Source organism: Syzygium oleosum, unplaced genomic scaffold (genome assembly GCF_021117445.2).
Source record: "Syzygium oleosum isolate NSW1041296 unplaced genomic scaffold, Sole_v2.1 Sole_v2.33, whole genome shotgun sequence".
In the NCBI taxonomy this organism is placed as follows: Eukaryota; Viridiplantae; Streptophyta; class Magnoliopsida; order Myrtales; family Myrtaceae; genus Syzygium; species Syzygium oleosum.
The window spans coordinates 2,861,570-2,887,651 of NW_026607517.1; the positions used below are offsets into that span (position 1 = coordinate 2,861,570).

Below are 26,082 nucleotides of genomic sequence, written 5' to 3' on the forward strand. Positions count from 1 at the left end.
TTTAAAAGACTAAAAAGGTAAAAATGAAAAAAAATAAAAACATAGTATATTTGTTGTTGATTTAGAAAATGGATTGAAATGAAAACATACTCTAAAATTTGGGTAATAGTTTAATTATGAAAACTCGTGACTATTACTGAACAATTGATTTTACTTTGTTATGAACAGTTGAGGGACTATATTGAACAGATTGAAAGTGTAGGGACTATATTAAACATTTAAGAATAGTTTAAGGACTAAATTAAACAAATTAAAAGTCCAAAATAACATTGTACATTGGACCAAAGTTTATGAACTAATTGTGTCATTTTCCTACTCATTACAAGTCCAACCTGAAAGCTTAAATTAATAGGTGAAGGGATTTGAGTTTACATCTGTAATTATGATTACGACCTGATACACTGAATTTGTAGTGGGGTTGAATTCAATTGCTAAATCATCGTCATTCAATTAGGCATGTGTCATCGAGTATTACCAGCTGTAAATTCGCAAAGTGCACATGTTTTGGATCCGTGAGTTAAATTTCTTGTCCTGGTCTGCTCCTTTTAATATCTAGGCCCAAACAGAGGATGCTCCCTAATATTTCCGACTCTTGGAGTGAAAAGTTTTGAGCGACATGATCCGTGAACATCACAGCCAAAAGGAAGCAAACTCACAAGTGTTGAAGTTTCCATGATCTAAATTTGCATTTTGTCCCTGTTAGATCATGACTTAATAAGATCAAGTGCTAAGGTTGTCTTTTGTTGCCTTTCTGCTTTGCAATGATTCCTCGTTTTTTCGCGCATGACTTCTAAGCCCAAGTCGGATGTCAACATCATAGATCATAAATAATTATTCGATTTCCAAATTCTTAATTACAGATATCACAAGGAGAATCATCATATTAGAAACTACAGTATTGTTTTTGCTTAAATTGCTTTACAGGAAATTTAAACACACTCTTCAATAGAATCGTTGACAAAATCCTAGTATACCATTCATAATTAGAAACTTATCTCTAGGACATGATAGACTTTTCAAGACACCAAGCTTCCGATTGACTAAGGGCCTGTTTGGTTCAGCTTTTGAGAAATGTATTTGGCAAAATGCAAAGACCTTTGAGTTAAAAGAGTTTTTCGAAATGCAAGTAGTGTTTGGTAATGTGTATTTTAAAATCACATTTGAAAGCAATTTTGGCCTAAATATCGTTTGGTAAAAATTATTTTTAAAAAAACTTTTGCTGATATTTAAAAAAAAAAAAAAAGATGGCTATCGACCACCACCGCCGGCCACCACCGCCGGCCAGATCTAGTCGCCGGCCAACCGCCGACGACCAGATCTGGTTGCTGGCCAGCCTCGCCTGACCTCAGGCGAGGCGCCTTGAGGTCGTGCGACCTCAGGCGGCGTCGCTTGGGGGTCGCGCGACCCCCAGGTGGCGGTCGTCGGGGCGCCTACCCTCAGGAGGCGGTCGCCGGCCGCCGAACTAGCTGCTTGGGAAGAGGTGAACGATACCGATTACATTCCGAAAATGCAACTTGCCAAGGCTCCTCATGAGCTCCATTAAGCCAAAGACCCTGGAAAGCTTTGGAGATGCAATTGCATCTCCTCAAAGTTTGCCAAAAAATTTGCCAAACAACTTTGCATTTGCTCAAGGGACTTTAGACCCCCAAAGCAGCTTTCAAATGCTGAACCAAACAGGCCCTAAGTATGAATTTCACAGTCGGCCAAGATCCGGATAATATTCTTGAGGGACCTCTTCTTATCAGTTGCTTGAAATTCTGACCCAACTTATAAGAAACTCAGAGATATCTTAGCATAAATAAAAGATTTAAAGGGATAATATAGCTAATTATCCACCCCAGAATCAGAGGGTAATATTCCATCAATTGCGCAATCAGGTGGTCCACCACAATCATATTCCAACCCAATACGTCCAAATCCCCCAACTAATCATCCATATTTTTCCTCTTTGAGCGCTTAATTTTAACATTAAATCCGGGCCGTAGCTTACACGATGTCTAAGTCTAACTCCATAAATTAATTCATACCTGCATCAGCATCACATTAGGCATAGGACCCATCGGTGGTTAGGACAGACGTGTAATACCAAGGAACAAGAATCAGTTTCCAAGGCAGCCAGAAGAGAGAGTTTGAGAAGTCAAACTTAGGAGTTCGTCTTCCTTGTATCAGGCATGGGATCTGAGATCTCGAAGCAGATCCAGAGAAGGAAGGATGTGCTGCGAGAGGCCAAAGTCCTGAGGGATCTCATCGAAACCTGTGGGACGCAATTCCCCGGTTGCGACTACTGCTGTTTGGATAGGAAGAACTGGATGAACGGTCTCGATCCCGAAAAGCTTCCTCTTTTCAAGATTGTCTGGCCAGGAACTCATGATTCCGCGACCAACAAGATTGGAATCCGGTTCATGTCTCGTCCTTTTGCCCAATGCCAATCGCTAAGTATCTATGATCAGCTCGTGGGAGGCACTCGGGTGTTTGATATTCGAATCCAGGAGGATCGCCGGGTATGCCACGGAATTTTAGCGACTTATAGTGTAGATGTCGTCCTGAACGACGTCAAGAAGTTTTTAGGTGAGACAAAGTCCGAGATTATAATACTAGAAGTCCGAACTGAGTTTGGTCATCAGGACCCGCCTGAGTTTGATCAGTACTTGGTGGATCAGCTCGGGGAGTACCTGATCGGCCAGGATGAATGTGTTTTTTGTAAGACGATTGCGGATTTGTTGCCGAAGAGAGTGATTTGTGTCTGGAAGCCTAGGAACTCGCCCAAACCACAGGCGGGAGGCCCATTGTGGAGTGAGGGTTATCTGAAGGATGACTGGATCAATACCGATTTACCATCAACCAAGTTCGATAGCAATATGACGCATTTAGGTGAGCAGCCGCCAGCTTCCACGAGGAAATACTTTTACAGGGTCGAGAACACAGTAACGCCGCAAGCGGACAATCCGGTTGTGTGTGTCAAGCCGGTCACTAATCGCATTCATGGATATGCTAGGCTATTTATATCTCGTTGCTTCTCTAAAGGGCTGACTGATAGGTTGCAGATCTTCTCGACGGACTTTATAGATGGAGATTTCATAGATGCTTGTGTTGGCCTTACATGTGCAAGGATTGAAGGGAAAGCCTAAACAGTGCCATTTTATGTGTTCAGTTGTCTCTGTGAAGCTGATTGTCCATTTGTCTCAGGTTCACTTTTGTACACTTGATAGTATAGACTCTTCGTTGTCCACGCAGATATTGACAGTCTGTTTTCAATAGGGTTGAAGTGTACTAATGTCAGTTACACTTGAAACTCATACAATGTCTTTCTGTATGTTAATTTAACTTTCAAAACTTGGGATGAATGCCTTAACTAAGTAAATCCCTCTGCTTTTTGAGTTTTCCTAGACTTGTCCTTGTTTTTCACGGTATTTCCCGAAAGAAATACAATTTCTAAACATTGGAAGACAGTTTTCAGGACAATGATTTCTACTGACGGCTATGAGCCTCCTTCTCAAGCTCAATTCCTTCTTTGAAAATGTCAAGGTGCTCAAATTATCATGCATGAACAAACTGAATCAGCTAAACTACCATGCAAATCACCACGTTCGTTTAATGAAGCACCAGTTACTGTTGGAAGATTTTTAGTACCGGATAGAAGAAAGAAGAATTCTAGATGAGGCAACATCATGAAAGGGTTGAGAAGTTCACAATATCGGTGTTGGTGGGAATCACTTCCTGGATTGGTGATATGATCTGCATGGAGAATGGAAACAATCCCGTTGCTGATAGATTAAAGCAACGTAGTTAGGTTGAGGACATGTCATAACAACAAAGAACTAGGAATTCAATTCTGCATATTGAACGGTTTCAGATGAAGATCCCAAACCAGATGGAGAACAGAGAATATCACCAGTAGATCAAGTCTTGAAAATTTATTGGGTTGGAGATTTGAGAATCCTGTTTGTATCAAGATTTTGTGGCTGATGATTCGTATGGAACTTTTGAAAAATGCATATACTGATGAAGGCCCTTTATTTCCGAAATTTGGAAACCTGATCCTTCATTGTGAAACAGCCCTGAAGTGAAAGCCCCTGCTTACAATGAATTTGGTTTCAGTACTTAAGTTGTTCTAATAACTACAAGAGTCCTTTGAATTGCGGACAAGCTGCAGTTTACAAGAATATCACAGTAAAGTGTTTCCTGAAAAGACGTTCTTCAAATAGGCAGATGGTGAAACAGAGAGCTTGTGCTGTCAATGTAGTTCTATCGATTGCATCTCTCTGCACACTTTATAAAATGATGAGGGAAAGCTGGAATGAATGATCGTCCATTGACTTTCTCTAAATCAACGCATCCTAAGATACACTCAGAATGCAGCACCAAGTCTGTTGTCCCAATATGTCCTAGCCATTTGCTCAAACACTGGGCATGGCAAGAGCAAGGACGTTAACACGGAAGCAGTAAAGTTTAATGAACGTGTACAGCCAAAAGCTAGGTTGCGCGAGTTGTTGATTACTTATGCTCATTCCATCGCGATCCAATCCCTAAGGGTGCGAATGACAACATTTCTCTTTCCCGGCCCTATTTCTGGCTAGAAATTAAAAAATCTTCTCTTTCCCGGACGAGTTTCTGAACAAAAAGTAGTGTTTAATAACTAGACAAAATTTCTGTTCCCGGAATAGAAATTCGTTTGATAATGACGCAAAATTTCTATTCCCGCCGACCGGTGAGCGGCAACGGCAGACGGCCGGCAAGTGGCAGTGGCGACAGGCGATGGCGGATGGCCAGCGGGCGGCCGGCAAGCGGCGGTGGCGACAAGCAACAGCGGCTGGCCAGTAAGCGGTGGGCAGCAAGCGAGCGGCGATGGGGGCAGCAAGCGATAGTGGACGGTCGGCCGGCGAAAGGCGGTGGCAGACGACGGCCAGCGAGTTGTGGCAACTGGTGATGGCGGATGGCTGGCGAGCGGCGGGCAGTGGCAGGGGGCCGGCAAGTGGCGAGCGGGCGGACGGCCGGCTAGTGGCCAGCGGCAACGACGGCCGGCTAGTACGGCGCTGCGCAGACCGCAGCGGCGACGGCGGTGGACGGCCGGCTGACGAGCGGCGGCGGGCGATGGCGGTGGCCAGTCGGAGAGCGGTGGCGGGTGGCAACGAGTGGGCGGCAAGGGTGAGCAATAAAATAGAATTGTTATTTCTGTTTCTATTCCAAATCTATTTCTGGGCCAAAATTTATCCCAAAAATAAAAAAAACGAAATTATTTTACCAAACGGATTTCTGTTCTAAACCTGTTCCTAGAAAAAAAAATAGAAAAATAAGAAAACGGAATGGTTATCATATTCGCGCCCTAATTGTTTAAATGCTACAGCATTCTTTTCAAATGAGCCGAGACCAAATAATTCGGGGGGGATCCATGATGGTACACTGGCCAGCATCAACAAGATTCAAGAATACTATATTGGTGGGAAAACCAAAGAACTTGCATAGAGGCTCCTGGTTGGAGTTTTTTAAAATGTATGTAGTTCTGCCTGTAGTAAAGAGTAAGTTAAGTTGCTCAAAACTTATTTTCACAACTTCACTGATTGTTTACACAAAAACATAACCAACTCATCGTGATCAACATACGATCAAGGTTGGTCGATCAGAGAAGACTGATCGACAAAAGTGGTCCAAGCCACGGAACGATCGACAACTATATGACATTGATATCTATGCCTACGAAATAGAGTTATCAACAGTTACGTTGAATCGACATCTACAAGTAGTCAAGAGGTATTAAGTGAAACTCATCGACAAAGCAAGCAAGATGCTAGCCATCTTGAAATTTGTCTAAAACTATTGAGGACAAGGGGAGAACACGAGGATCAAGAGGTCAATTAAAGGCAAGGATACATAGTGACGATTAAATAACCCAAAGGCTTTAGAAGTTGTAACCGCTTGTGGATAAGATCGGCGTGCAAATAGGAGAACCGGAATCTCGGGAGTACGTTGTTACCGTACTTAGAATGGTAAACGCTAGCGAAGGGTTGTAATTAGTGGGCTATATAAGTGGCGGCGTGTAATCATGAAAAAATAACATAAACATTAGGGATGATTGGTTTCAGAATAAATCGGTTCCCCATTTGAAACCGGGAGCTGGACAGTACAAGTCCAGTTCCTTGTTCATGGAACTGGGAACCGACCCTGTCAACTCGATAATCGTACCTGTCGGTCCCGGTCCAGTTCCCGGGTTATACCGGGACCGGTTGTGTAGAATTTTTTTTCCTTCTATAATAATACCTGCAACTAAAAAAGTAATTGTAAACACTGATAACATGTTCAATCTTCATCGTCAACCAATATGATGTATGGCAACTTGTCTTCTTTTCCAATTAAGGTGCTTGTCTTTTACGACAAAAGGAACATATTTATAATGGAGGGGAACCCGATTAAGCGTGTTAATGAGGCCCAGGTTTTGCTAATGGGCCTTGTTGCATCACTGCCTGAATAATTTCCTGATTTGTATTAGGAGGCTTGCATTTAAAAGGGATATTACACGAAAATCTTTGCCTTAAGCTGATATGATTTTGGTTTTTATCCCCCATCATAGAGAAAGAGAATTACTGTAATTACACGTCTTTACAAATTACACAAATCAAACCCTTATTATTGCTTGATCGAACGGTTAACCCTAGTTCCAAATTTTAGGAACCAAGAACCACTCGGAATCGGCTGATGCGGTTCCTAGATATGACCTAGACTAGTACTCACTCCTAACAAACACATTCCTATTTTACTTTTTGCAGTTTATTAATATTATTGTCCTTTTATTTTCCATCATTTTTATTTCTAGTGTTTTATCTTCAAGTTCGCTATTTATCTTCATTATCAAGCCGAATTGATTCCTATCTAAAATCACCATAAAACTCCATTTCATTAAAAAAAAAAAAAAAAAAGAAGACAAAAATCAACTTTTGATGAAAGATTGTTCACTGTTTGGGTAACGCACCAATTTTCGGTGAAACACCGCCATTGATAAATTCCGACACACTCAGTAACCGATGTGGCTTATTAATGAAGTGTATAGCACAATTTAACAGTATTGGGTGAATATTCATCCAATCCAATTCCACCAACATGCTGATACAAAAGTTGAAACTCAGTTCTTCATGAAATCTGAGAATGAGAAGACTTCCAAAAAAAGGAACAAAAGCAGCACAGCACCCTCATTCCTGAGAAAGCGAGGGCAATAGTAAAGTGTAAATGTTAAAGATCTCCTAATGTATAGACCATAAAATGAAAAGCAAGACCACAATCTTTAAAGTTGATTAGTGTACAATCAGGACCTTCTGTTCATGCACATTCATTTGAGAGAGACGCAATTCCCTCTTCTTTGCTCTTTGTGGTGGCAGGCTGGTTTGACTTGCGGTTGGGTTCCGTGTTCTAGTTTGTTCTCGCAAGTACCATGTCTTCTCTGTAACTGGAAATTAATCATCTTTTGGATTCAAAATGAATACCGATACGTAGACTAGAAAACACATAGCGATGGTGATGAGAATCAGATGAAGAAAATCACTTTGCGCGCCGTTAAAAACAACTAAGTACAGCACTCACTATTAAGCCAGCATTTAACTGTGTTTGTGTGTATGTGTAGTGTGCATTACTTAAATTAAAGTGAGATCAGCTTGATGCTGTGTATCTAGGCCAAGACCCTACATCCTCGTTAATCTACGGCACAAGGTAGAGGAGACAAAAGGAACGGTGACGAACAAAAGGGGAAAAAAAGAGTGGATAAAGTTAAGCAGCTCCCTTTTGAATCTTCTGAACCGAGGGAACAAGGATAGTTACATTCCTTGAAAGCAAAAACCACAAACGCTCCCCAATTTCATTTATCATGTACACCAATGCAATGAGAGGACAGATAGTATTATAGGAATTTCTCACGTTGCCCAGATGTAGTGGTCCTATTTGTTTAGTAAAGAAGGACGTCAGACTAAGTAACTACATTAGATTGAATTGATTTTTCGCTTCAGAATGGGGCATCATAGGTAGTAGATTGACACGATCCATTCATATCCTAGACATAAAGATAATGACAAGTTGAATTCTGGGCTCTGAACTTTGGCGGGCTTGTCTTCTTTTCTGTCACTGTTGCCTTGCTGAATCCTCATCCATATGGATAACAACAGAACCAGATACGAGAGAAGCTAAAAACAGAAACAGGGCTCTGTTGTTTGATTTTGACGATGTAAGATACAGCATAGAATCAACAAGTTCAAGTGGAAAGTCCACTTGATGAACTTATTAGGTTTTTTTCGGCAGATGCGTGTGATTTTTGGATGTATGATTAATTCGGAGCTAAAGTATGAACATGTACAAAGCGGTTTATTAATGATGACCCAAAATTCCTGCAATCAACGAGGACGATAAAATAGTGGGACCTTTGTAGAAATTCTGGTCTATCCATATAAACAGTTGGCTGAGTCAGCTCAGTACAGGATCCTCAATGGATAAGCCTCTCAAAACAATGTCCACCATATTCAAATTTAACCATGGTTAACACTTCCTTCCCCAAACACAGTCCCTCTCTCTCTCTCTCTCTCTCTCTCTCTCTCTCTCTCTCTCTCTCTCTCTATATATATATATATATATATATATATAATCCCATGAAACACCATATCATTCTCAAGCCACCTCCAAGAAAAGCTTCCTCATTTTCCCATTCACAACAACAAACATCCAATGTTTTCCTCATCTCCAAGCTTCACTCAATCCCCAATTCAACCCAAAGTCATCCACACGCATTCCGCTCAATCCTCATCTTCTGCCAGACTTCCAAGGCCCAAAACTGTGGCTGCTTACACTTCCACAGAATTCGGGAGGCCACCGAGCGCAAAAACCGAAATGGCAGCGTCGGCATCGTCTCTGTACGAGGTTCTCGGGATTTCCGCGAGCGCTTCGTTCAACGATATCAAGGTCGCTTATAGGAGACTGGCGAGGGTCTGCCATCCCGACGTTGTGGGGGTGACCCACAAAGAAACGTCGGCCAATGAGTTCAAGAAGATTCATGAAGCATACTCGATTCTGTCTGATCCAGACAAGAGAGCAAACTACGACCAGGATCTCTTCAGGCGGAACCGACTGTACGGGTCGTCCCTCAGTTCCGCGGCGATGGCAGCGGCCGCGGCATCGATGTCCCAGTTTTCGGGGTATACTTGCAAGAAGTGGGAGACTGATCAGTGTTGGTAGATACAAGACTAGACAAATACATAGAGCAGATAGGAAGGGACAATCCTGTTCTTCAGTTGAAAAGCAGAGTAGAAGAAACAGGGGAAATGTAACAGGCCATCATCTTTCGTGTATATGAGTAAAATGTCCCAATGAAACGAATTGAGTTCTCTCTCTCTCTCTCTCTCTCTCTCTCTCTCTCTCTCTCTCTCTCTCTCTCTCTCGGCAGCTCTCTACTTCTTTCTTACTTTTTTGCTACGCACAAATAGATGTTGTGCATAATAGTGCATGAGTAAATTTCTTTGCTAATTAATCCAAAACCCCATGCTTCCCCTTAAGCTTCAAACCATCCATAATGAAGAAGTGCCAATTCTGATATGGACTATGCAAAGTTCATTGGACTACTTCTCCAAACTAGAAAACCATGTTGTAAGTATTCAGAACTCGCTTCTCTTCCTCAGTTCTTTCCCTTTGATTACCATAACAAGAGTCCAATGAAGCCATCCTCGTGCACGAAAGTGCGTTTTTCCAATGACAAGGAAGACCATTTTAGGTAAGTAAATCTCGAACGTGATATTATTCGCACTTAACGATGTGGAGACTCGAACGTGCGTGACGGATCGGATCGACGTTGAACATAAGTCTTCCTCAACGTTTAACTCCACCCGTGGGTTAGATTACAGACATTGCACAACACATCTGCCGTTGAACAACTAGGCAAGTTCTGCCTAAAATCTGAATGATGTTTCATTAGATTCCGAGGTTCTCCGGTTTTTCATGAAAACTGTCTGAGACATGCAGAACAGGATGGACTTAATTACGAGGTTACTGCTTAGTTAAATCCGATGACAGAGATTAATTTACAGGATTATCACGTCAAGACAAGAACGAAGGGGAAACTGATGAAACAGTGTGTTGTGTTCTTAGTAGAAGCTGACTCAGAAATGACGGAAAAGAGGAGGGGGCTCACGTGCAACTGACTCTGCACCCGCTGACAAAAGAGAGTGAATACAATACGATTCCCGATTAAACAAGTGAATGATACGGCTTCTTCGATCCGAACGAACTTTTTCGTCTGCTGAATGACGACGTAGCAACTAACGGTCTCCCGCTTCCTCGTCCTCTTACAAAAGGGGTTTCATAAGTTATGATGGTAATCTTTCAAATTATCACAAATTTTCCAAGGGCTAATACTATCGAAAACCCCAAACCGATAAGTGTGAGATACATTTATCCTATGTTATTTTCTGTCAAAATTTACTGTGACATTATTGAGATGGATGACACGTGACAATAATTCAGTTAACCTGACAAATAAAAGGGCAAATCTATATGTTCACCTGTGCTTTTGACGAAGGCAAGGTAACAGTCATCCGATCATTAAGCTCTATCAACCAAACTCCACCACTATTAGAAGGTCTGCTCATATATGCCTGGAAATCTATCTATTTATGTACCGGATTTCCACGTAGACTTGCCAGGTCAACTCACACGTGTACCAATTTGAAATTTTTCGTGACCCAAAAATTAATATGGGATAAGTCTGCCGTAAGCGTATTATTTTGGAATTTTTGGTGATCCAAAAATTAGTTTAAAGTAAATTTATTACGGGTATACCGGTTTGAATTTTTCATGATATCAATCCATATTCTAAATATATTAGCAATTCTCAAACTGTAGAATCATCTTTGAACTTTTGACTTCACTAACCAAAATTTTTGCGCGCGAGTTACTATGCCCTCACACATAATGTAAGGCTCGATTCATGGAACGATAGATTTCATCAAATTATGTGGAGTGCGAGACCTGGGATTTGAACGCAAAATTCAATATTCCCTTTTTTTCTTTTTCAATTAATATTAAGTGTCTTCCGCACGAAGCGAATGTAAAATGTTTTGACCATGTCCCGGCATCTTATGATCAAATGTCCTCTTTATTCCGCAGGACAAAGCTGATTTTAGAGCATCAGACGTCCTTGCACGATCTCATCACGAAACCTAGATTCGATCTCGTCGGTCATTACGATGCCACCATTCTGGACATAGAATCCCTCCATATCACTTTGCGTTCACTTGCAAAAAAACCTCAGAGACATCAAACCCTACGCCGTTCGTCCAAAAGAACAATATCAAACACTAGCCTAGAGTCTAGGAAACCTCCCATTGTCCCTTTATTTCAGTATTTGAATAAGAAATTGGACAATGTCTAAGCCTCATCGGGACATGGGACATCTTTCCATGTTGCCCGCAACGGTTCGATGAACAAAGATGCCTTGGTTTTCAGGACCCGATGACACCTGTGTACGCGTCAAGCTTCTGAATTTGAGAGGTGACACTTGTCGAGAACGAGATTCGGGAGCGTGCCACGTGTCAGCGACCCTCGTTGTCCGCGTGTGACGTTTTTCTATAATCTGGATAAGGCAAGGAATGAGAAACATTAGGCATCGACAACGATATGGGCCCATTTTCATCGACATCCAGCCGAAGTTTGGGCCATTTTTTATTGTACTTTTTTTTTTTTTTAATGTTTGTGTGACATCCTATAGATGGATGTAGCTTCCTCATTGACCGGCGGTTAGCCGGCGGACTTTGGTTGCTGGCCGGCTTGGACCGGGTTCGGGTCGAGGCCACGTGGACTTAGGGGGCCCAACCCAGCAGCGATAGTGACAAAGGTGACAGCTCAAAGGACCTAAGCGGGTCGAATCGGAACGAAAGCGACGCAAGTTAACCAACCCGGCCCATCTTCGAGCGGGTGCATCGCGGACTCTCCCATGGGCCGAATTGAGGCCCATTGGACCACGAATTGTCGAGCCCCAATTTTCTTTTGGACTCATTTTGACGATGCTACCTACTGCCCAAAAGAGTTCATATCGAACGGAGGGAAGATGCATCAACTCTTTCTCCAAACTCTCCTCGTTATGTGTTCTCCCATGGTGGATTAAAGTTTTGAAACAGAACAGAGTTATTACTACTAAATCAAGTCGATCAATTCTGACATGGACTATGCCAGTTCCTGCAGTTGAAGAGGGTGGTGGCCTGGGTGTGCAGCGGTTCAGGGTGGTGCCGGCGGCGGAGGAAGGGGTGAAGTCGCCGGATGGAAATTTGTGGAGATTGTCTTGTCTTTATTTTTAATATACTTTAAATTTACTAAATGCCAAATTGGTATAGTTTAAAAAGTGAGTTATGTGTGTGGGCTTTGGTTGGATTTGAGGTGGGTTGGGTATGAGCCATCTAAATTGTTTAAAAAAAAAAAAATGGGTCAATGTAAGTTGAACGGGTAAATTTGGGTTGAACTAATCTATGACCCACTCAAAACCCAACCCATCCACCCATTTGCCACCTCTAATGGCAGGCAAGGGGCCCATTTTTTTTTTTTTTTTCATGTTTTAAAGTTATCCTGGCGTGATCAACAAAACTACGTCTGTGAGCCGAAGTCGAGCCGCCTCACTAAAATTACAATGACGAGCTCAAACATTATGAAATGTCCGTCATTATTGATGGAGGGAAGTAGCTTAATAAAATCCAATGAAAACCCATGGAAGAGAGGATGATAAGAAAAAGATTTGGACGAGAAATGGGGTGTTTTTTTCAAGGCTCGTTACTCGAGAGGAGAGAGAGAAGAAACGGTGTCTCGTTGCACGGCGAGAAAGATATACGTGAAGCAGTTCGTGAAAGCGAGACAGGAATGCTTTAGTCTCTCACTCCATGTAACTCCAAGCGCTGCACGGCACCGAATCCGCCCCTCGGCCAGTTTATCAATGGCGAGACCACCCTCCAACTCCACCGCTATCCTGCTCACTCGTCGTTGCTGCTACCCTTTCCTCCATGGCCGACCCCCACCCCACTCTAAGTCCTAGCTTCAACGCCTAGACTTTCAACCCCACGATCACCTCTTGGGCCTTTCTGTCCCCACCTCCTCCATCGTTTAAGAAAATGACGTCATTCTTGCATTTGACTTTACAACCGATTAACGGATCAATTCTAACACCATAAACAATATGGCTAGACAAATAATATAAAGCAGCTATTCAAACAACTAGAATTGAACTCTCGGCGTGGAAGTCACAAATGAAGTTGAATTGGTGTAGAATGCCAATAACAAATAATTTCCAGTTGCATTACATCGTCTTGGACCTTGGAACGCCAAGCAAACGGCCGGAAGGGATTCTGGTTGAACGGCCTCGACCCGAGTAATGTAGGCTTTGAGCTCGAAGCGGCGAGGCTTGGGCGGCGAGGGTAGGTGAGAGATGGAAGGAGCTGACGAGAGATAGAGAAGGTGGGGGAGTGGGACTCGTGATTTGGGTGATTCCGTCTTTTAAATTTTCTAGAGGCGAATGGAGCCATCTTAAGAGTTGATTTAGCGCGGTCCTAATTTTCATGAGATACAAGAAAATTCACCCTCCAAAGAATCAAGAAATAGTATAACAGAGAAGTTCCAAATCCCTGAGCGGACGACAATCGTCAATTTGCTTTCTGAGATAAGAGCAGAATATCCTAGAAATTCATCCTTCATTGCTTGGGACACTGCAAAACTGTTTTGTGCAGGAAAGAAACAGAGAGAGATAGTGACAAGAATCCATCATAATTGCAGCTGATGCAACCCTGACTTGGACGTCTGCGCATGCCGTTTTCCTCCATTGATTTTCGATCTTTAATTTGGACTCACCCAAAACAGAAACACCAAAAAAAAAATAAGAAACAAAGAAAGTGAGTCCGCCATCGTCAACACACATCTCTCCGGCTTCCACCTCCGATAGCTGGAGGAGCCACCCGAAGATTCCTCTTTTCCACTGTGCTGTCTCTGAGCTTCGAGCCTTACCCGAGTTGACAGTAAAGACGAAATAGAAACGTCACCTGCACGCAAGCTGAGACACCCAGATCAGCAGATGGGTATTTTTGCTCGTTAGTTGTCAGTCCCGTGCCCATGCATCGAGGTTCGTGCTGGCCCTCACGAGTCCGACCTAAAGAGGACAAGGAGATCGTTTGCTCGTAGTACATGCTGAGGTAATTGTGTGGTCATGCGGAGGTTGGGAGGGCAAGGACAATGTTGGGATCAGAAGAACATTTACATGGTATCCAATAGCGAGCACGGAGATGCGTGCGTTTGATTTCTGTGTCCAGAAGAGGAATTTTTTTATTTTTATTTTCCGGTGTTGGTGAGATTTAAGAAATCTTAATAACTATGGAGAAGAGTCGATATAAAAAATGAGAGGTTATTTTTTTCTTCAGGTAAACTCTTCATAACTATCAAGAAGTTTTGATAATTACCGTATCTTTTAAGAAGTTACCAATTATTTTAATTGTTTGAAAATTACCATTTTTTTTTATAAAAGGTTATCGACTTTTATTTTATTTATCTAACTTAGGGATACTTCTCACTTTCCAACTCTCCCAGCTCAATTGAGAGTTGGTAACTCAAAATTAGTTCATAACTTATCGGAGAAAATTTGGTTAGTCGCTCTAATTAATGTTGGTAATTTCTAAAGAGTTATTAAATTTAAGACGTTGTGCTACGGGATTCAAATAAAAGTTTGTGAATGTAGTTACTAACTTAATTGAGAGTTCATCATCCTAGGTGGTAATTCAATAGGAAAAAATCCAGTGACTTACATTAATTAATGTTGGCAATCTATAAAAAGATCGGTAAATATAAGATGTTCCTAACTAAGGAAAATAAAAATTGGTAACTAAAAATAAAAGTTGGCAAATAAAAATAAATTAATGTCGGTAAGTAACTTAAAGGAGAGTTGTAACTCAAAACTAATATAACAAAACAAAAGTTGATAAAGCCCAAAATAATATGAGTGTTGAATGGGTCCCCAACTTACTTAAACCTAACCCGACTCGATCTCTACATGCTCTCACCTCAGTTTAGGTATGAGTTTTGTTTAATTTGGTTAAATATCGAAGTATTTTAGCATTATGGTTCGGATATAGATCGAGTCGGGTATAAATCACTAGATTTATATTCATTAAAATTGATCAATTTGGATCGGATCATTTTCAACCCAATCCAAATCACCCATTTTGACTGGTCTTGTGTCTACACAAATAGCGACAAAGTGCATCACGTGTCTTCAGCGACAGTGAACGCAGACAAAATTCTCTCAAAGTGAATATATTTGATTTTGGTACAAGTCTTCTCAATGATGCTAGTGTTGTTAATGGCTCAACATTAGTGTGAGACGTCTCTTCAGTTCACATGCTGGAGCTTTAATGGACGCATTAAGGGGGTGCGTCTCTTTAGTTCTCGTGCAACAGTTTTAAGATGTCTCTTCAATTCTCAAGTAGAAGAGTTCTTTGTCTTTTAATAGACGGGTCTTTTTAGTTCATAGAATAACTCTAAGAGGGTCTATTGAGTTTTCTCTTCAGAAATAATCTTCTGAGCATGCCGGTTTCGAGAAGTGTTCGATAGAGTCTTGTTCGTATAGCGCTAATACAAACGGGTTCGAGGCGTTATTTCTTGAGAGGCATAGTTCGTGAAGCTGCTTTACTCCGTTGGTAGAAATTAATCGCCTTAAAGAAATTCGGTTAGCCGTACCTCACCTCTTGTTTAATTCCTTTACGATATTTATAGCATCTAGCAAATCGATATTTGGTTTGTAATTTAATCATCTTTTCTTGTAAAGATTATATATACATTGGGTTTATGTTTTTCTGATTAAAACAGTATTACGTATTATATACAACAGTTGGCAATCAGTCCATTCGTATGAAACCTGTGCATATGAAGCATCCTATGCTCAAGAAGGCCGCACGAAGCTTTGGACGTTACTATAGTATGAAGCTTACAAGGAAAGTTCCATGCGAGAAGAACACGTTCTTGTTCGCATCGATGAATTTGTAGCCTCCAAAAGAAGAAACCAAAATTGCTTCACCCTATACTCTAAGTAGCACCGACACCGACACGGGACACGCGACACGACACGATACGACTCGCCGACATGTCGTTTCTCAAAAAATGAGAAATCCGACACATTGGGACATGTTGTATATTACGTATATATTTATATATGTATGATAAATTATCATTTTTATGATTGTTTCGATCAAATTAATTTGATTCAAAATTCACAAATAAATAATAAAAAAAAGAGTATCGGACTAGTGTCGGTGTCCGACACGACACGGAGGCTCCCGGAGAGTGTCCGTGCTTCCTAGCCCATACTTTCTTTCTTTTTTCCAAATTAATTTTTTTGCCAGAATCACTCGACCCCGAGCGTGAAACCCAAAATGTGATAACAATTTCGACGTGCGCTCTGTAATTAATCTCGAGCTATGAAAAACTAATGCCGTATTAATGAGCCCGACAGACTAAACGTGCTCGAATGCGACCTTGTCAATCGGGGGCTTCCCAAAAGACAATTTTCGAGCTGTTTCCGAAACAGTCGACATGGCCGAGAGCGATAAGTCAGTGAACCGGGAAGGGCCGAAAGGACGTACGAATAAGGGTTCTGTCACCTGTGCAAGGAAAAAGGGAGGTGGTACGAAGGAGAGACTACATGTTTGCTGGCTTTGTCCTTACGTAGTTTGGAATCTTCACTGCGGTTTCCATGGATTTCCAGCGCGGGCAAACGCATACAAAGAGTACTTCAGCCTCATCAATGGCTCGAGCCCTATTCACTTTAACTTTCTCGTCCCCAATCATTTACCCATCCCATGTCTATCCCATTTCGTCTTCGAACCCATCACGTGCACTTGCACGGGCATGTTTGATACCTACAGCCCGTGAATGATTTTCACCACTCGATGAACTTACTGTCTCGTGCACACACATACGGTGGGGGATTCTACGTGTGTCTACCAAGTATTTCGGTAGATTACAAGTATTGCTAAGACTGGTGTACAGATTTGATGTCCTAAGTTATGCGGCCGACTCTTTCGCCTTTCTTTGCGCTAGAAGAAGCTTTCCATTCCATCAAAAGCAGTCGAACATCACGAAGAAATCCGGTGCCTACGGTAAAGCAATGAAGCAAAGAAAACTTTACTAACACTATGTTTGTAACTCTAGACGGGGAGATTGTTAAAATGAAAAGAATATCCAGTTCCTACAGATGGAAAGCTCAATTTGCAAGCTCGTGAGCGGCGCCATTATTGGGCCTACAAGTTCACGTTAAACTCCATATTGTGTTGCTGCAAAGTAGAAAGCAAGAGTCCGTAACAAAAAGCTGAATAATCCAAAGCAAAAAACCCTTTCGTTGAATGGCATCAATTAAGACCTTACAGTCACTTGCAAAAATTGCTTGGTGGATACTGAGGCACCGGGCGAATTTGCAAGTGAAAGGAAGAGCTGCAATTTCCACTTCCATTGGCAAGTTCCATCGTCCCCATCTTGTCCATGCTTGGACAACTAAGCTTCTAACCAATCGTGCAATAAAACCTATGACCCCTCTGTTATCCTACCTTGATCTGACCTATCCCCAAGCGAACCGGCATAGTGGTTTACCACGACTCTATTCCCTTCCCCGAACATTTAAGTATATGGGGTGCTCGATTCGATCTCCATTTGCTTAAAGCGTCCACTCTTTCTGAAGTTCATTAAGTATATAGACCACCCTTTATATACCAAATATTGTTGTTGTTTCTTTACTGTCGTCTCGAATGGGTTGATTCCCCTTAACGTTTTACATCTCGTCATCATCTACAGAAACATATACTGTGTAGAGAAAGAACAAATAAAGAGAACACAGCGAAGTTAGCCCTAATTTTTTACCCTTTTCTCCTTTTGCCATAGCACTAACGTTTTGCTTTGGTTGTTGCCCATTTCTTTTTCTTTTTCTTTTTTGCCAGAGGTCGTTGTCCCTTTTAACCACTGTCAATTCGTGGCTTTATTGATATTTGCCTAGAGTTAGAAGAGGAAAATATGAACCATATGTTTATTTGTTGAAGTGGATTTCCACGTCACACAAATTTGGAGAAAATTACTAAAAAAATCCTAAACTTATTGCATTTGTGTCAATTTAATCCTGAACCTTTCAGTTTGGTCAATTTAGTCATAAAACTACGATGATTTGCCAATAGACCCAAACCTATAATAATTTAACAATTCAGTCTTAAACCTTTCAATTGTGTCAATTTTTTTTATAACCATTTCAATTGTGCCAATTAATCCTCAACATTTTAACAATTTACCAATTTAGTCATTCCGACCAATTTTGGCCAAAAATCGCTAACGCAGCAATCTAGTCAGTGCTAACCATCCTACGCGGCACAACCGGCGCTAAAATGAATCATTTTTTTTTTAATGTCATTAACCATCCTACGCGGCACAACCGGCCAAAAATCACAAAGGATAATTTTCTCTTTCCTATTTTCTTCGGGGAAGGATCGAATCGTTCGTTGCCCTCCAATCGAGGATTGTTGTCAAAGCCAGAGGGTCAAAACTTAAAAAAGCCAAGAACCCTCTGCTTCCAAACGCTCTTCAAATGTCGTTTGCTCAAATGCTTTTGCTTCTCCACGGGTTCCATTGGACCGCTTGGGAGCTAGACCGGATCGAATGGTCCGGTTCTAGGATTAGGAGGTCTGGTTCCCGATTTCTAGGTGGGACTGGACCGGATCGGGAACTCATCACCCATATTTAAAATTGAATTCGCACAAGTGCAATAAGTTTAAAACTTTTTTGGTAATTTTCCCCACTCATTTTATTTTGTACATGATTAATCTACCATACAACAACCTAGACGCGGACGGAGTATCCAATACCCAAGAAGAACCGATGTTATGCCTAGGTTCATTCTACAGCAAATATAGATCGGTCAATTATAACTTCAAGATAATAATGGCGCATATAAATTTTCATAATTATACACTGTCTAATTAAGCCGCCTTCATATCAGAAAACAACATTGGATAGCATGTCGAACCATCGTTTTGCAACTAGTTATTGGATTCGAAATCAAATCAACCTTTCTCAAGATTTGAAGGCAGGATTAACAATACAGAAGGCTCCATTGTTAGTATTTGCTTAAGCTGAACAATGACCAACCGAAAACAGAAACATGGAGACAGAAATTATACAGTAGACCTTTTCCTTGTATACAAAGCATATGTGTCCTATTTCAGCGAAAACCCTAGAAACTCTTGTTCTATCTGAATGCCATCTTCAATAATGCAGTGCACTTGGGATTTGACTTTTCCACCTTCTCACTGACTTCTCAAGGAAAAGAACACACAAGTGGCTGAACGAAACACGTGCTGCATTTGACACTAGGATGACATCAAGACGTGTAACTATAACCCAAGTTTTAATATCAGATAGAGGAGGTAGGGTCTTTATCTTTGGAGGCTTGCACTTGATTATTCTGTAGTTGTTAGTATACATCAAGCGACATTTGTACGTGTCCTGTCCATCCACCACCGGCTTCGTTTTCATTTCGGTGGAGATGTCACTCTGGGGATTGATGGATGACTGGGTACTTGATGGTTTCATCATACTGAACCGTGAGCATACAAAAAGAAAGAAAAAGACGTAGAGAAAAGAAAAAGGGTAATGCTAGTTTCAGCAGATCTGCGCTTAGATTGTAAACCTACGTATACGTTAACGGAAGCGCGCAAGCTTTACCCATTTGTATGTTGGTGCTGAGAGCGCCAATGCAGTATTGCACAGTACAACCTGGCTTCCAAGACCACCATGAATGGGTAATAAGGAGATTTGAGCATGAGCGTTTATCGATCTGGATGGTGAGGGGACTTAAAAAGTCCCTACTCTGAACCGTCCAAGTTTGCGATGCAGAATAATAAGTTGACTTCTATATGCGGGGAACGACCTGCCTTGGATAAATGTTTCTGGTTTCATCAACCATAGCAAGACCATGGAGGTCCCCCACATCAGCTTCTTCAGTCTATCTTACCCTCTAACAAACAAGGCCAGATCATCTTACCCCGTAGTTATAAAGACTATGTTACAAAGATTATTTTCAAATAATGCACCAACCATTTTAAAGAATTCATCTCGATGGGTTAGGCTAAATCGAGAAAATGTCTCTTTAAATGGACTTTGGGCATAGACAAGAGCCGATTCGGAACAAATTGAACAAATTTCAAGATTTTTTTTTGGTCGATAAAAACAAATTTCAAGATTTGATCGGTCTTTCTTTATTTCCTCTATAAGGAAGAAACATGTTGGACCCACTTTCACTCAAAACAATAAAGTAATGAGGTATGAGTCAACTAAGATATATTAACTTCTCTAAGATAACTCAAACGTGCATCTGAACAATCTCCCAATCATATGTAAGCTTAGTATTAGGTTTTCCCCCACTCTTAATCAGGATATCTCAATCAACGCCCACCACCCGGAAACTGTGTTGGTCACCAAATTAAATGTCGGGACAAATTTGAGGGTTCACCAATCTATCATCGGCTCTAATACCATTTGTTGGAAGCGCATAGTAGAAGCTCGATACTTTCACCTGAAGAGATTGCCACCAAGTCCAAACCAATCAACATATCTAACTAGAGTCACCTTTACTCAAAGCCTAAGCCAATGAATTATGGGCCAATGATGACATATTAAATGCTCCATATCACACCAATTCTCCGATGTGAGACTCCTCTAACACAACATCTGCCAGAAACTACTCGTACTTAATTATGAGCAATATTTATCATTGTTTTAATTGTCACAATAGAACCTCAAAGGATTGTCAAATTGAAGCCTCGAGGAAAATGCACTGCTATCAACTTAATGAAACAGAAAAAATGAGCTGATATGATAAGTGGAAAGAGTAGCGTACATGTCCATGGTCTCGCATTTATCAACGTTGGGAAATGATTCGCAGCTCCGCAACTAGAACGTCACATCGAATATACAAAACAGGGATTAGATGAAATCTCAACTCCCAAATACGTCTAGATTTTAACCTAAACAATGCTCCAAAACGGAAAAGATGAAACGTTGTTGTCACAGGACCACAAAAGGTCATGGTGAAACCAGTTCGCACGCCCGCGTGCCACCAGCAAATTCAAACATTTTAAGCAGATCGATTCGATCTTTCGCATCTTATCTCCAAATCTGCACATTAGATAAATCACTCACAGCATTTAGAAAGGAACATATGCGTCATGCTCCACAGTTTCAGATGCAATCTCCCACTAACTCTTTTTTTTTCTCCTCTCCCATACATTGCATTCTCTTAGGCAAGTATGACATCCTTTTTTTCACTTTCAATTGTCTCGATCCGCATGCTACAACACCCGGAAGCAGAGTTTCTTGTAGGTAAGGTAGTGATGTATGATGTAAAGCACATGTTCCTCCGTATAGGATTTTGGCGGGGACTTTGTACCCATTCACGGAGGAGAACATGCGGACTGGTCCCGATTGCTATACTAATCATTAAACTGGGAAAACACCTAAGAAAGAGAGGGTGGAATGGGACCAATCATAATTAATTGCAAAAGACAAGGGAAGAGTGTGAAATCTCTACCGTGATTAGAAAAAACCCATTTGATTTGCACTCGAATTGATAGTTCTCTTAGAGTCATTACAATTCAACTAACATTTTCGACATTTTGTCTGAAAACAGGCTAGCCTATTTATGCTTTATGCTCCCCTAAATTGTACTACTTTCAAGAAAAGAAAAATGCCAATATGGGCAACTCTCCTTTTTGGTGGTTCGATTCGCCATCGAGGAAAAATTAGCAAAACCCCAAATTCAAGAGCCCACGAACTCCACACACCTCAACAAAACTATAGAATGGCACAAAAGCAAAAAGCTTGCTAATATAATCATTTAGACATTATTGTTCTGTCCCTTCTTTTAAAATGAAATGGAGCATCCAAATTTTTGTTTAATGGACTAAATCTCCCTATGCATGCAAAGCCATCCATCCAAAGTGGGAGACACTTCCATTCGCATAAAAGAGATCGTCGTATCAAAACGAGCAATTGATACCCAAATCGATGGTTTGGGGGGCATTTCTTTTCCATATGTTCCCTCCAGGTAACCCCTTCACTACATCTCCCTGGTGTTCGAACATTGAAATGGGACACGGATTTTTACATTCATGCGACTCAGATTGCTAATCGTATGTGCAGATCAAAAGGGCTTTGGTCAAAAGCAGCACATGATGTAAGCCAGTTAAAATTATTCTCAAAACACAGAAAAGGATTCATTGAAGCTGGACTCCATTGACTTTGTAATATTATCGGGCATTACATCTAAGCACTCCAACGGTTTTAACACACATTTTGACCGTGTTGTGCATAATATTTTGGCAGGTAATTGCGCGGGTCAAATCGAAGCGATATCGAATTAAATGGAGGAATTTTTCTAAGAGGGTGTGTCAGTCAAGCTCGAACTGTACGGATATTAGAGATACATTCCTCCCTTTCTTTAAGATAAATGCAAGTAGCTTATTTATATGGATCAAGAACTACGAGATCACCCCTTTTTTTCATTTTCGGATGAAGGAGGGATCGTATCATCCGAGCCTTTCGATTCGGCTCAACCTTACGATTTTTTAAACTTCCATTTTTAAACTTCTACATTTCATGGCAAAACCTGATATTAGCGCACTAGGTCCCGACGCATGCCTAATTAGTAATTAGTTAATAAAACTTTATTAACGAGTGTTTCGGAGACATTTGTTAACAAAATCAACTAAGGAAGTTTCACGGTTTTCAACGTCCCAATTGCCCTCGTGCTGCAAATAATCGGTGCCTTGTAAATTAAATTGCTATAAGTAAAAATACCAAGTAAGTATTCCGAAACTGCTCGTGAGCAAGACCCTCGGTTGATTGACCACTTTAGGGATAAGAATAAAAGATATAATTCAAGAGTCATGGTTGTGTTTGTCAGTCGTTTCTGATTTTTTTCACTAATGATTTTTCCCAAATCTAAATTTGAATGTAGAAAGAAATATTATGAGATTCTGTAAATATATATAAATCTTCATGTATGTTTCTTTATAAAGCATCAGCGGTGGGGCACCAATAATTGACAAAGCGCTATACTTCATGCGGCCCCCACGGCATGGGAGGCTGAAGCGATGTCCTTGGTGGTGACAAGGCCAAATTTCCCCCCCTCCATGCGAAAATCACGTCAAACGACGTCACCGCCTGCGCGCCACTCGCCGGAACAGCGCGTGCGTCCCACGCCGCAGCTTCCGAGGCTCGCCGGACGACGCCGATCCTCGTAGCCGTCGGATGGAGATCGCGTGGGGCCACGGCGCGTGGGGATTGAATCGCAGCTCCAGAGGTTTTTTTGGGGACCGGCCAATCCAACTTCCTATATATAACCGAAGAAACAATGGTGGTTCGAGATTAATGTCTGAAAGAAGTTGGAGAAAAACCCGTTTGACCAGTTACCCCCACCAGAGAGCCAATTCTCGCTCTCCTCCTCCTCCTCCTCCTCCTCCCCACCATTGCCGCCACCTTGCTCCGCCGGCCGTACGAAGCCAGACCCCAAATCCCAGCCCCGCCGACGCCGCCGCCGCCGCCTCGAGGGGGGGCTAGAAGAAAGGCCAAAACTTGCAGTTTCCGAGCTGCTGTCGCCTGCCTTAATGATGGTGGTCTCCACATTCGCATACTTATAAAGAACACACCTTCTCAGTTGGGACCCTCCACCGTCGCCGAGAACCCCACCCCCCCGATATATACCCTTTTGCCAGGAGCCTCGAAAAGTTAGCAAAAGTTTGCCAGAATTGGTGCAGGAAAACTGGTGGGGCTTTGATCTCGGCTTCTCCCTTTGTTTAGCTTCTTCTCTAGGTCCCGCTAATTAGGCCATGGCGGACATAGTGAAACAGATTCTCGCCAGGCCGATCCAGCTGGCCGATCAGGTGACCAAGATGGCCGACGACGTCCACGTGTCGTTCAAGCCCGACTGCGCCGAGATCAAGGCCAAGACGGAGAAGCTGGCCGCACTCCTCCGCCAGGCGGCCCGCGCCAGCAACGACCTCTACGAGCGCCCCACGCGCCGGATCGTCGCCGACACCGAGCAGGTCCTCGACAAGGCCCTCGCCCTCGTGGTCAAGTGCCGGGGCAACAGCCTGATGAAGCGCGTGTTCACCATCATCCCCGCGGCTGCGTTCCGGAAGACCTCCATGCAGCTGGAGAACTCGATCGGGGACGTCTCCTGGCTGCTGCGGGTGTCGGCCTCCGCGAACGACCGCGACGACGAGTACCTGGGCCTCCCGCCCATAGCCTCCAACGAGCCCATCTTGTGTCTAATATGGGAGCAAATCGCAATCCTCTATACGGGCTCGGTAGAGGACCGGTCCGACGCAGCTGCCTCGTTGGTCTCGCTGGCCCGGGACAACGACCGCTACGGGAAGCTGATCATCGAGGAAGGCGGGGTGCCGCCGCTGCTGAAGCTCGCCAAGGAAGGGCGGCTGGAAGGGCAGGAGAACGCGGCCAGGGCGATCGGGCTGTTGGGGCGGGACCCCGAGAGCGTCGAGCAAATCGTGAACGTGGGCGTGTGCTCGGTGTTTGCAAAGATCCTCAAGGAAGGCCGCATGAAGGTCCAGGTCGTGGTGGCGTGGGCGGTGTCGGAGCTGGCCGCGAACTACCCGAAATGCCAGGATCATTTCGCCCAGAACAACGTGATCAGGTTGCTGGTGAGCCATCTGGCGTTCGAGACCGTGCAAGAGCATAGCAAGTATGCGATCGCGAGCAAACAGAAGATGTCGATACATTCAGTGGTGATGGCAAGTAACAGCAATCAGGGTGACGCTGATGCGCCTGGACATGAAGATGATCACGACAAGCAAGCTCTGGACGGTCACATTGCACATCCCATGGGCAATGAAACCCCAAGCCAAATGCAGAATGTGGTGGCCAACACCATCGCCATGAAGCACCAAGCATCCTCGCACTCCAAGCCACCCACGTCGATGCAGAGCTACGCCCCAAATCACCATCCCAACAATGCTAAGACCGCCCAGAACAGCGCCAAGCAGCATCACCACCACCACCACCAGCCCCAGCACGTGGCGTTGGCCGGGAGTAGCATCAAGGGGCGAGAGTTCGAAGACCCCGCGACCAAGGCCCAGATGAAGGCGATGGCCGCTCGGGCCCTTTGGCAGCTCTCCAAGGGGAATGTCGGGATTTGCCGGAGCATTACGGAATCGAGAGCGCTCCTCTGCTTCGCCATTCTGCTCGAGAAGGGTCCCGAAGACGTTCAGTCCTTTTCGGCGATGGCACTGATGGAGATCGCGGACGTGGCCGAGCAGAACTCAGAGCTGAGGCGCTCTGCCTTCAAGCCGACTTCCCCGGCCGCCAGGGCGGTCGTGGACCAATTGTTGAAGGTGATCGAGAAGGGCGAGTCACACCTCTTGCTGACTTGCATCAAGGCCATCGGCAGCCTGGCAAGGACTTTCCGAGCAACCGAGACGAGGATCATCAGCCCGCTGGTGAAGTTGCTCGACGAGAGGGAGCCTGAGGTGTCGATGGAGTCCACCATCGCCCTGAATAAGTTCGCGTGCACGGACAATTTCCTCCACCTCTACCATTGCAAGGCCATCATCAGCGCCGGCGGCGTCAAGCACTTGATTCAGCTTGTCTACTTCGGGGAGCAGATGGTCCAAATCCCGGCATTGATACTCCTGTGCTACATCGCGCTACACGTCCCTGACAGCGAGACGCTCGCGCAGGAGGAGGTGCTCATAGTCCTAGAGTGGTCGACGAAGCAGGCGCACCTAAACGAAGAGTACACGATCAAGGACCTGTTGCCGGAGGCCAAGAGCCGGCTCGAGCTCTATCAGTCCAGGGGTTCGAGAGGGTTCCATTGATTCAATCCGGAGCTGTACGACATATGAAATGCTTAGCGAGATTAGAACTACTGGGCGGGGAGAAATTTTTGGTTTAGTTCGTCTCTGCTGTGATCGACATTAAATGTACATAAAATAGAATCGTCACATTCAATCACCATTCAGCAAAAGAGACCAGGAAGAGTCCTTCAAT

The 26,082-nt window shown here is 43.1% G+C and overlaps 3 protein-coding genes across 3 annotated transcripts; all 3 read left to right on the top strand.

The window, feature by feature from the left end:
• The first annotated feature begins 2,059 nt into the window (after positions 1–2,059).
• LOC115663133 (uncharacterized) lies at positions 2,060–3,333 on the top strand. The gene has a single exon (XM_030585178.2). The coding sequence runs from the start codon at positions 2,172–2,174 to the stop codon at positions 3,126–3,128; it is 957 nt and encodes a 318-aa protein (XP_030441038.2). The 5' UTR covers positions 2,060–2,171; the 3' UTR covers positions 3,129–3,333.
• Positions 3,334–8,859: 5,526 nt separating this feature from the next.
• On the top strand, positions 8,860–9,204 carry LOC115672444 (chaperone protein dnaJ 11, chloroplastic-like). The gene has a single exon (XM_030594253.2). It carries the CDS (start codon positions 8,860–8,862, stop codon positions 9,202–9,204), a length of 345 nt encoding a protein of 114 aa, XP_030450113.2.
• A 14,124-nt stretch (positions 9,205–23,328) lies between these two features.
• Positions 23,329–26,082, top strand: LOC115672537 (uncharacterized). The gene has a single exon (XM_030594342.2). The coding sequence runs from the start codon at positions 23,907–23,909 to the stop codon at positions 25,908–25,910; it is 2,004 nt and encodes a 667-aa protein (XP_030450202.2). The 5' UTR covers positions 23,329–23,906; the 3' UTR covers positions 25,911–26,082.

What these genes read in the sequence shown, in the direction of transcription:
- LOC115663133 (XM_030585178.2), top strand. Translation starts at nt 2,172, where the DNA reads ATGGGATCTGAGATCTCGAAGCAGATCCAGAGAAGGAAGGATGTGCTG.
- LOC115672537 (XM_030594342.2), top strand. Translation starts at nt 23,907, where the DNA reads ATGGCGGACATAGTGAAACAGATTCTCGCCAGGCCGATCCAGCTGGCC.
- LOC115672444 (XM_030594253.2), top strand. Translation starts at nt 8,860, where the DNA reads ATGGCAGCGTCGGCATCGTCTCTGTACGAGGTTCTCGGGATTTCCGCG.